This window comes from Mirounga leonina, unplaced genomic scaffold (genome assembly GCF_011800145.1).
Source record: "Mirounga leonina isolate KUSES-001 unplaced genomic scaffold, KU_Mleo_1.0 Mir_173, whole genome shotgun sequence".
NCBI classification, from domain to species: Eukaryota; Metazoa; Chordata; class Mammalia; order Carnivora; family Phocidae; genus Mirounga; species Mirounga leonina.
The window spans coordinates 18,549,027-18,561,606 of NW_023270447.1; the positions used below are offsets into that span (position 1 = coordinate 18,549,027).

The window sequence follows — 12,580 nt, forward strand, 5'->3', positions numbered from 1 at the left end:
AATTACTTGAATATATAAGCCTACCTTGATTATGGGCTTCTTATCCTAATCTGTGCTAATGATATATTCCCATCAAATCCCAGCTTAATTTTTCAATTAATTAATACTTCATTACCTGTCTTTTCAAATATCAAAAAATTATTGAGCATTTATTAGGTTAGAAATTATCAGTTCTTCTTTGTATTGATTCTCTTTCGGTGAAAGAGAAAATTTTAGATCCACTAAAAATATTTAGCCAATTTTGGGGTACCTCACTGTCTCAATTGGTAGAGCATGCAACCCTTGATCTTGGGGTTGTCAGTTTGAGCACCAGAGCCTCACATTGGGTACAAAGATAACTTTAAAGGGGGGAAAAAAAGGATCAAGGAGTAGACATCCATCTACAGAGCAGCACTCCTAGTCTAGACCCTCACTTGGTTAGATCTGAAAATATTTAGCCAATTTTAATTTATTCTCTACTTGGATATACACATATGGCATATTAAAATGCAGAGATAAGGATGAAGCAGTAAAATTATCTTGATTAAAGAATAAATATATTGCTGGAGCAAGGTGCTAAGCAATAGCATATATTCATAATGGTGCTGTTGAGAAACAGATCTATAAAATAGTTGTATTATCCTTTATTTACTGATCAATTTTATAATGGAGTTTTTAAAACATATTTTTTGGTCATAATGATCAAATACACCAAGATAGTCCAATATAGTCTTGCTATATTCTGATAATTGTAATGATTTAACTTTTGTTAAATTAGCAGAACCACAGTTCGTATTTGCCTTATCTTTAGTCATTATAGGGTAGCTAAGTTTTACCTATAAAGAATAGCCAAGTTTATTATATAACTGAATATAATATTTTGGTATCCCTGGAGATCTGCTTTAAATCTCTTAGGAAGGATCCTTAGCATTTCTAAATTTGGTTATACTTTCTTGCTCAGGATCCACCAGTAGTTCCCTTATCACTCTTAGAATAAAATGCAAACTTTCACCAGAGCCCACAAATCCACCTTGATATCTCCTTGCCTATTTCTCTGGCTTCATCTCTTGTCATTTCCCCCCCCTTTCATTCTGTTGTTTCTAAATCGGATCTCTTGCTGTTCCTAAAACACCAAACTTGTTTCCACATCAGGTCCTTCCATTCTTTTCCTTATTCCTAGAACACTTCTCACATATTTTACTTGTGGTCTCCACCTTCATTTCATTCAGATCTTTGATCAAATATTAACTCCTCAGAGAGGCCTTCTTGGACTACCTTAATTAAATCTACCTCTTCAGAGAGGATGGTAAAACAATTTCCATGATATTATTGCTGTTTTCCTTTTCTTGGAAAGGTGACATGCTTATGTTGAAAATTAGGATGAATATATCCTTACTGTATCAGATATTACATAGCTTTATATCAGAAATACATAAAAAGTTAAAACCTAAAGAATTCTTATTTTCTAGGTCCTTTCTCTCAGCTTTATTTTCTTTCATAGTACCTTTCAATGCCTGAAACTTTATTATTTATTATTAAATTCTGTACTGTTTTATTCCATAAAATATAAGTTCTGTAGAGAAGAAACCTTGTCTTGCTTACTGCTGTAAACCTAAAGCTTAGAATAGTGCCCAGCATATAATGTAGTAAGTATTCTTCTTTGACTGATTAACTTATTGCGTGTTAATAGTGGGTAATTAAGAAAATTGGCAAAAACTTCAAAAGCCTTACTTAACCAAATACTTAAAACTTTATCAAGCTGCCTAAGCAATGTTGCTTAAACTGAAGTTATTTCTCAAAGAATTTTGCCTTTTAAGGGCTGTGTTTTTGTGAGTGGCTCCTTTATTTAAGATTGAACAGGTTGTGGCATTCCCACTCCCTGCTCTGAATTACCTTCAATCTTCTGGGCTTTATAGCATAGAACAATGGGAGCACTGTGGGCAGCAGGCTACTATAATTGCTCTGATCTTCATCAGTCAGTGAGAGCTGAACTTGCATTACTTCCTGTTCAGAGGTTCCTTCCAGGTAGCAATAGTAGCATGTTAGAGATGCTAAAGTAAGTACTAAAGCATCAGCTGAAATAGTCACAAGTGGTTGCCTCAAGAGGTGGCAAACTCAGAGGAGGGAAAAGACTGGTGTTTTTTGAAGAATCTTTGTAGATTTATTTGAATATACTTTGTGTGTATATATCTTTGATAAAAGTTAAAAAAAAAAAAAAAGAAAACCAGGCCACATTGGATATCAGATAGCAGGGTGGTTACATAGACCTGGAGCAAGTAACCTAGCTTCTCTATTTCTTTGTTTCCTAACTTGTATATGAAATAATATTAGTACCTACCTTGTTGTGTTATTATGAGAATTAAATGAGGAAATACAAATATCCTCATTTAAAATAACAAGTTCCAAGTTGTAAATGTTATTTCATAACTTATTTTGATAATTTATATTATTGTTACTACTAGAAAATCTTTTTAGCCTATTAACTGGCTCTTTTATTTAATGAATATTTCCTTACCACTTAATTAGCGACTATAGTTTTTCCCACAGCAAATATATAGAAACAGAACTTTAGCATATTTGATTATAAACTCTATTTTGTGCTGCTTCCTTATCTTAATAAAATAAAAATATGTTTATTATTGGACAGAATTATGTTTGAAGAATCTGAATGATTTATCATCTCTGGACTTGATAACGATGGATGAAGATGTTAATTTCAAACCAACTGGTAATTTTTTTTTAAAGATTATTTATTTATTTGAGAGAGAGAGAGAGAGAGAAAGCACCAGAGAGGGGAGGGTCAGAGGGAGAAGCAGACTCCCCACTGAGCAGGGAGCCCGATGCGGGACTTGATCCTGGGACTCCAGCCAAAGACAGACGGTTAACCGACTGAGCCACCCAGGCACCCCCCAACTGGTAATTTTTACATCAGTTAGTAAATTTAACAATTGCTTAAGACTAAGACTAAATTTTAAATAGTTAATATTAAAAGACATTCAAAAAACAAAAAACAAAAAGACATTAAAAGACATTCAAAAAACAAAAAAGATGAAGTAATTTTTTTCTGATGTTTATTAAATAATAACTGTCAGGGAAAAAATTTTAAAAAATATGTTCTACTAAAATTTAGATGATACTAAAATTAAATTGTGGTCTCAGTTGTCTCAGCAGGGTATCATCATTGTTAGCATGATATATTTATGTAAGAGTCCTATTTATAAAACTATAGAGCTTCTTTTTGACAGGTCCTTTGTTTTCACTGATTCTGGTGACTTTTGGCAGAGAATTGAAATATTCAAATCTTTGGGTCACTTCAAACCTCTTATAATTCTTGTAGATACTCTTTTGCCAGTTCTTAATTATTCAAACATTGGTTATCCAGATGGTTACTTCGGCTCCTTTTCTTTCTCTCTTTCTCTATTTCATTCTAGTTAGAGTACAATAGAAGAGACAAAGAATGGTTTGTAGTTTTTAGCACTCATGATTAGAAGTTTCTTGGGGGAACATTTATTTTGGGGGGGGGAGGAGCAAGATGGTGGAGGAGTAAGAGACCTAAATTTCGTCTGGTTCCAGGAATTCAGTTAGATAGTTATCAAACCATTCTGAACACTTACAAACTCAACAGGAGATAGAAGAAAAGAATAGCAGCAATTCTATGAACAGAAAGTCTACCACTTACTGAAAGGTAGGACATGTGGAGAAGTGAATCCGAGTCAATATTTGGGAAGATAGACCGTGTGGGGAGGGAGCCTCCGTCAGCCGGCTACCAGCAAGTGATAGAGCAGCGGAGCACAAAATCAGAACTTTTAGAAGTCTGCTCCAGTGAGGGACATCACTCCAGCAGCTAAGCGGGGAGTGGAACCCTCGCTGGGACAGTGTGGTCTCAGGACCCTCGGGGTCAAAGAAAGACAGGGGGTGCCTGAGTGCGGCAGAGCTCCCAGGTATTTGAGCAGGGAAGCCAGCTGCAAAGACAGAGCCGAGGAGTGAGCTCTCAGCTTGGGGTTGCCAAAAACCGTGATCCATGGCACAGTCAGGCCCCTGCTCTTTGAGCAGGGACCCAACAAAGGGCAGATCCGGGGAGACTCCCCTTCTTCCCGCAGGAGGAGCAGCATGGGCGCTCACCACAGTAATCTGCTGGGTTTGGAGACTCCAAACGGGATCATGTGCCAGAGATAGAAACGCTTGGTCACAAGCCGATGAGCACAGAGTGCAGCTGGGGACCAGGGAAACAGGAGTGATTGATTGCTTTTCTCTGAGGGACCACTGAGGAGTGGAGCTCCAAGCTCTCGGCTCCTCTGGGGCGAGAGATTGGGAGGCTGCCATTTTCAGTTTCATCCTCTAAAGCTGTACAGAAAGCTTTCGGGGAACAAAAGCTACCGAGAGCAAACCCGAGCAGATTACTTAGTCTGGCCCCTGGCAAGGGCAGTGCAATTCCGCCTGGGGCAAAGACATCTGAGAATCACTACAACAAGCCCCTCCCCCAGAAGATCAGCAAGAACATCCAGTCAAGACCAAGTTTACTGATCAATGAGAACTGCAAAACTCCAGTGCTAGGGGAATACAGCACATAGAATTCATGGCTTTTTTCCCCATGATTCTTTAGTCTTTCAAAGTTAATTTTTTAAATTTTCTTTATTTTTTCTTTTTCTATTTTTTTAGTTGAATTTTTCTTCTTTCCTTTTTCAACCAACATCTTAACAATCCCTTTTTTAAAATCTTTTTTAATTTGCATTTTTACAGTCATATTCTATCCCTTCATTGTATTTAATCTTATTTTTTGTATATATATAAGTTTTTCTTTCCTTAAAGTTTTGGGACACAGCTTCTTATAACAGACCAAAATATACCCTAAATCTAGTATATGGCTTTGTTCTAGTCTCCTGCCTGATCACATTCTCTCTCTCTTTTTTTTAAATTTTTTTTCTTTCTTTTGCCAACCAGCTTCTTATCTCATCAATTCCTCTTTTAAAATCTTCTTTAATTTTCATCTTTACAGTCATATTCCATCCCTTCATCGTATTTACCCTTATTTTTGTATATATATGTTTTTCTTTCTTTAAAATTTTGGGAGGCAGTTTCTTCTAACAGACCACAATACACCCAAATCTAGTGTGTGGCTCTGTTCTATTCACCAGCCTTATCATATTCTCGCCCAACCACCCCTCCGGTTTCAGATCTCTTCTGATTTGTTTACTGTATATTTTTCTGGGGTCGTCATTACCCTTTTAGCATTTTATTCTGTCATTCATCTGTTCTTCTCTGGACAAAATGACAAGATGGAAAAACTCACCTCAAAAAAAAGAAAAAGAGTCAGTACCAATTGCCAGGGACCTAATCAATACAGATATTAGTAAGATGTTGGAACCTAGAGTTCAGAATGATGATTATAAAGATACTAGCTGGGCTTGAAAAAAGCATAGAAGGTACTAGAGAATCCCTTTCTGGAGAAATAAAAGAACTAAAATCTAACCAAGTTGAAATCAAAAAGGCTGTTAATGAGGTGCAATCAAAAATGGGCTCTAACTGCTAGGATAAATGAGACAGAAGAGAGATTTAATGATACAGAAGACCAAATGATGGAGAATAAAGAAGCTGAGAAAAAGAGAGATAAACAACTACTGGATCACGAGGGGAGACTTCAAGAGATAAGTGATACCATAAGATGAAACAATATTAGAATAATTGGGATCCCAGAAGAAGAAAAAAGAGAAAGAGGGTCAGAAGGTATATTGGAGCAAATTATAGCAGAGAACTTCCCTAATTTGGGGAAGGAAACAGGCATTAAAATCCAGGAGGCACAGAGAACCCCCCTCAAAATCAATAAAAATAGGTCAACACCTTGACATCTAATAGTAAAACTTACAAGTCTCAGAGACAAAGAGAAAATCCTGAAAGCAGCTTGGGACAAGAGATCTGTAACCTACAATGGTAGAAACATTAGATTGGCGAGAGACCTATCCGCAGAGACCTGGCAGGCCAGAAAGGACTAGCATGATATATTCAGGGCACTAAACGAGAAAAATATGCAGCCAAGAATACTATATCCAGCTAGGCTGTCATTGAAAATAGAAGGAGAGATAAAAAGATTCCAGGACAAACGAAAACGAAAGGAATTTGGAAACACGAAACCAGCCCTATAAGAAATATTGAAAGGGGTCCTCTAAGCAAAGAGAGAGCCTAAAAGTAACATAGACCTGAAAGGAACAGAGACAATATACAGTAACAGTCACCTTACAGGCAATACAATGGCACTAAATTCATATCTTTCAGTAGTTACCCTGAATGTAAATGGGTTAAACACCCCAATCAAAAGACACAGGGTATCAGATTGGATAAAAAAAATAAGACCCATTGATATGCTGTCTGCAAGAGTCTCATTTTAGACCCAAAGACACCTCCAGATTGAAAGTGAGGGGGTGGAAAACAATTTACCATGCTAATGGACACCAAAAGAAAGCTGGGGTGGCAATCCTTATATCAGACAAATTAGATTTTAAACCAAAGAGATGAGGAAGAGACTATATCCTACTTAAAGGGTCCATCTAACAAGAAGATCTAAGAATTGTAAATATCTATGCCCCTAACATGGGAGCAGCCAATTATATAAGCCAATTAATAACAAAAGCAAAGAAACACATCGACAACAATACAATAATAGTAGGGGACTTTAACACCTCCCTCACAGAAATGGACAGATCATCTAAGCAAAAGATCAACAAGGAAATAAAGGCTTTAAATGATACACTGGACCAGATGGACTTCAGAGATATATTCAGAATATTCCATCCCAAAGCAACAGAATACACATTCTTCTCTAGTGTCCATGGAACATTCTCCAGAATAGATCACATACTGGGTCACAAATCAGGTCTCAACTGGTACCAAAAGATTGGGATCATTCCCTGCCTATTTTCGGACCAAAATGCTTTGAAACTAGAACTCAATCACAAGAGGAAAGTCGGAAAGAACTCAAAACATGGAGGCTAAAGAGCATCCTACTAAAGAAAGAATGGGTCAACCAGGAAATTAAAGAAGAATTTAAAAAATTCATGGAAACAAATGAAAATGAAAACACAACTGTTCAAAATCTTTGGGATGCAGCAAAGGTGGTCCTAAGAGGAAAGTATAGAGCAATACAAGCCTTTCTCAAGGAACAAGAAAGGTCTCAAATACAGAACCAAATACACAACCTAACCCTACACCTATAGGAGCTGGAGAAACAACAGCAGATAAAGCCTAAACCCAGCAGAAGAAGAGAAATAATAAAGATCAGAGCAGAAATCAATGAAACAGAAACCAAAAGAACAGTAGAACAGATCAACGAAACTAGGAGCTGGTTCTTGGAAAGAATGAATAAGATTGATAAACCCCTGGCCAGACTTATCAAAAAGAAAAGAGAAATGACCCAAATAAATAAAATCATGAGTGAAAGAGGAGAGATCACAACCAAATAAACACAAACAATTATAAGAACATATTAGGAGCAACTATATGCCAGTAAATCAGATAATCTGGAAGAAATGGATGCATTCCTAGAGATGTATCAACTACCACAACTGAACCAGGAAGAAATAGAAAACCTGAACAGACCTATAACCACTAAGGAAATTGAAGCAGTCATCAAAAATCTCCCAACAAACAAGAGCCCAGGGCCAGATGGCTTCCCAGGGGAATTCTACCAAACATTTAAAGAAGAATTAATACCTATTTTTCTGAAACTGTTCCAAAAAATAGAAATGGAAAGAAAACTTCCAAACTCATTTTATGAGGCCAGCATTACCTTGATCCCAAAACCAGACAAAGACACCACCAAAAAGGAGAATTACAGACCAATATATCTGATGAACATGGATGCAAAAATTCTAGACAATACTAGACAAAATACTAGACAATAGGATCCAACAGTACATTAAAAGGATTATTCACGGGGGCGCCTGGGTGGCTCAGTCGTTAAGCATCTGCCTTCAGCTCAGGTCATGACCCCAAGGTCCTGGGATCGAGCCCTGCATTGGGCTCCCTGCTCAGCAGGGAGCCTGCTTCTCCCTCTCCCACTCCCCCTGCTTGTGTTCTCTCTTGCGCTGTGTCTCTCTCTGTCAAGTAAATAAATAAAAAATCTTTAAAAAAAAATAAAAGGATTATTCACCATGACCAAGTGGGATTTATTCCTGGGCTGCAAGTTTGGTTCAACATCCGCAAATCAATCAATGTGCTACAATACATTAATAAAGAACAAGAACCATATGATCCTCTCAATAGATGCAGAAAAAGCATTTAACAAAGTACAGCATCCTTTCTTGATTAAAACTCTTCAGAGTGTAGGGGTAGAGGGTACATACCTCAATATCATAAAAGCCATCTATGAAAAACCCACAGCAAATAATCATTCTCAATGGGAAAAACTGAGAGCTTTTCCCCTAAGGTCAGGAACATGGCAGGGATGTCCACTATCACCACTACTATTCAACATAGTACTAGAAGTCCTATCCTCAGCAATCAGACAACAAAAAGAAATAAAAGGCATCCAAATCGGCAAAGAAGTCAAACTCTCACTCTTTACAGATGATATGATACTTTATGTGGAAAACCCAAAAGACTCCACCCCAAAACTGTTGAACTCATACAGGAATTCAGTCAAATGAAAGGATATAAAATCAATGCCCAGAAATCAGTTGCATTTCTATACACCAACAACAAGGCAGAAGAAAAATTAAGGAGTCAATCCCATTTGCAATTGCACCCAAAACCATAAGATACCTAGGAGTAAATCTAACCAAATAGGCAAAGAATCTGTACTCAGAAAACTATAGAATACTCATGAAAGAAATTGAGGAAGATGCAAAGAAAGGGAAAAACATGCCATGCTCATGGATTGGAAGAACAAATATTGTGAAGATGTGAATGCTACCGAGAGCAACCTACACATTTAATGCAATCCCTGTCAAAATACTATAAACTTTTTTCAAAGAAATGGAATAAATAATCCTAAAATTTGTATGGAACCAGAAAAGACCCCGAATAGCCAGAGGAATGTTGAAAAAGAAAAGCAAAGCTGGTGGCATCACAATTCCGGACTTCAAGCTCTATTACAAAGCTATAATCATCAAGACAGTGTGGTACTGGCACAAAAACAGACACATAGATCAATGGAACAGAATAGAGAGCCCAGAAATGGACCCTCAACTCTATGGTCAACTAATCTTTGACAAAGCAGGAAAGAATGTCCAATGGAAAAAAGACAGTCTCTTCAACAAATGATGTTTGGGAAATTGAACAGCCACATGCAGAAGAATGAAACTGGACCATTTCCTTACACCATACACAAAAATAGACTCAAAATGGATGAAAGACCTAAATGTGAGACAGGAATCCATCAAAATCCTTGAGGAGAACACAGGCAGCAACCTCTTCAACCTTAACCACAGCAGCTTCTTCCTAGAAACATTGCCAAAGGCAAGGGAAGCAAGGGCAAAAATGAACTATTGGGACTTCATCAAGATAAAAAGCTTTTGCACAGCAAAGGAAACAGTCAACAAAACCAAAAGACAGTCAACAGAATGGGAGAAGATATTAGCAGATGACCTATCAGATAAAGGGCTAGTATCCAAAATCTATAAAGAATTTATCAAACTCAGCACCCAAAGAACAAATAATTCAATCAAGAAATGGGCAGAAGACATGAACAGACATTTCTCCAAAGAAGACATACAAATGGCCAACAGACACATGAAGAATGCTCCACATCTCTTGGCATCAGGGTAATACAAATCAAAACCACAATGAGATACCACCTCACACTGGTCTGAATGGCTAAAATTAACAAATCAGGAAATGAGAAATGTTGGCGAGGATGCAGAGAAAGGGGAACCCTCCTACACTGTTGGTGAGAATGCAAGCTGGTACAGCCACTCTGGAAAAGAGTATGGAGGTTCCTCAAAAAGTTGAAAATAGAGCTACCCTACGACCCAACAATTGCACTACTGGCTATTTACCCCAAAGATACAAATGTAGTGATCTAAAGGGGTATGTACACTCCAGTGTTGATAGCAGCAATGTCCACAATAGCCGAACTATGGAAAGAGCCTAGATGTCCATCAACAGATTAATGGATAAAGAAGGTGTTGTATATATACAATGGAATATTATGCAGCCATCAAAAAAAAAAAATGAAATCTTGCCATTTGCAATGACATGGATGGAACTAGAGGGTATTATGCTAAGCAAAATAAGTCAATCAGAGAAAGACAATTATCATATGATCTCACTGATATGAGGAATTTCAGAAACAAGACAGGATCATAGGGGAAGGGAGGGAAAAATGAAACAAGACGAAACCAGAGAGGGAGACAAACCGTAAGAGACTCTTAATCTCAGGAAGCAAACTGAGGGTTGCTGGAGGGGAGGGGGGGTTGGAGGGTTGGGATGGCTGGGTGATGGACATTGGGGTGTGTATGTGCTATGGTGAGTCCTGTGAATTGTGTGAGACTGATGAATCACAGACCTGTACCCCTGAAACAAATAATACATTATGTGTTAATAAAAGAAACCCACATATTTATTTTGGGGAAAAAAAAAGTTTCATGGTGGAAATATTGACTTCATTATTTCAAATTAATCCTTATAGAAGTTGGGAGCTATAGAAAAGTTGTTAAGAAATCGGAATCCTACTTGTTAGCATTTGACATGTATCCTTCCATTTTTTAATGCATTTTTTATATATTTGCAACCATAGTTTAGAAATGTATGACTTTGTATCATGTTTTTACTTGTATTTAATATAAGGTTTTAAAATTTTTTCTTTATCTCTGTTTTTTTGCCATTTTAATTACTATGTGTCTTGGTGTGGACCTCCTAGGGTTGAATTTTTGGGAGGGTCTATGTGCCTCCTGGATCTAAATGTCTGTTTCCTTCCCCAGATTAGGGAAGTTTTCAGGTATTATTTCTTCAAATAAATTTCTGCCCCCTTTTCTCCCTTTTCTTCTCAGGTCCCTATAATGCAAATGTATTACACTTGAGGGAATCACTGAGTTCCCTAAGAGTATTCTCAATTTGCATAATTTTCTTTCCTCTCCTTTGCTCAGTTTGGTTACTTTTTGTTACTGTCTTCCAGGTTGTTAATTTGTTCCTCTACTTCATCCAGCCTATTTATTCCATCAAATGTATTTTTAATTTCATTTATTGTGCTCTTGATCTCTGATTGGTTCTTTTCATCTATTTATATAAGGTTGTTTTTAAAGCAATTTATTGCCCTTACTCTCGGCCCTAGATATATAACTGTTTTTTCTTTCTCCCATGGTCCTTCTGATAAACATAATTTTGTTTGTGAAAATTATCTTTTGTGTATTCTAGGGTGTCTCATTAGAGGGGGCATGAGAATCATTAATGTAACTTCATCTATTCTTTAGGTACTTTCACTCTCAAGAATCTAATTCCTACTATCGTTCCTTCCCTGTGGAACTTCTTGAATACACGGATACCATTCCTTCTACTCTTGAATATACCAAATAAATGATCTATGATGATCCTTCTCCATCATCAGTGACTATTACCTGACTAATTTTCCTCTTAGTAATCTTTTAATTTTCCTCTGCTTTAGCGATCTCTCTTTGCTGACCATTTTGCTTTACTATGGGTTTCTTGAAGTTGCAGACCTTGGACCTTCATTCCCAGTTTATGATTATTTTCTTAGAAACATGGTTTACCTTCAAGTTTCAGCTACAGTCAATACATAAATGAATTCAAGACTGTAATTTTGATTTTGGTTCTCACCTTCTTTACAAAATTTGTGCTCAATTTTCTTTTTCTTTTTTTTAGATTTATTTTATTTGTTTTTTTTTTTTAAGTTTTTATTTATTTATTTGAGAGAGAGAGTGCAAGAGTGATAGCAAAAGCAAGAAGAGGGAGGGAGAGAGACAAGCAGACTCTACTGAGCACAGAACCCATGCAGGGCTCGATCCCAGGAAACTGAGATCATGACCTGAGCCAAAATCAAGAGTGGGACGTTTAACTGCCTGAGCCACCCCGGTGCCCCAGTGCTCAATTTTCTGTTGGAAGTCTTTACTTACATAAATAACATGAAACTTGACATCCAGAAGCATGTAACAGTTAATTTGACTTGGAATACTGTGAAATGGAATGAACATAAAAGTTGGGTTCCAAAACCTGGATTTCATTCCCAGTTCTACCACTTGCTAGCTGTGACCTTATGCTCACTGAACCTTAGTTTATTCATCTGCAAAACAGGAATATATTATGTGTCCTACTTATATTATTGGGTTGTTGTGATGATCAAATGGGATAATCAATGTAAAAAATTTTTACCATAAACATGAGTTGTTGCTCTCTTTTGTCCAAGGTTAGAAAGTATATCTCTGTCTATGTATTTGCCTATCATTCTCAATAGCATAACCATTTTGCCAAGCTTGAGATTATGAAATATTTGATATCTTTGATTTCTCTTTAATTCTTCTGTCATTCCATGTCCAGGCTATACATATACATGCATATTATATATATATGTGTGTATATATACATATATATACACACACACACATATATATATATATTTACACACACACACACACAAAGTTGATAGATGATAGCT

The 12,580-nt window shown here is 36.8% G+C and overlaps 1 protein-coding gene across 9 annotated transcripts in view; it reads left to right on the forward strand.

Moving 5' to 3' along the window:
• Positions 1-12,580, forward strand: part of HFM1 (helicase for meiosis 1) — a 111,692-nt gene that overhangs the window by 37,349 nt on the left and 61,763 nt on the right. For 8 of the 9 annotated variants that reach the window (XM_035018054.1, XM_035018055.1, XM_035018058.1 and 5 more), the window contains one exon: positions 2,627-2,707. The exons of the other annotated variant lie outside the window; for it this stretch is intronic. In XM_035018054.1, the coding sequence (XP_034873945.1) occupies positions 2,627-2,707 (81 nt within the window). The remainder of the gene's footprint in view (positions 1-2,626; positions 2,708-12,580) is intronic. 9 annotated transcript variants of the gene reach the window in all.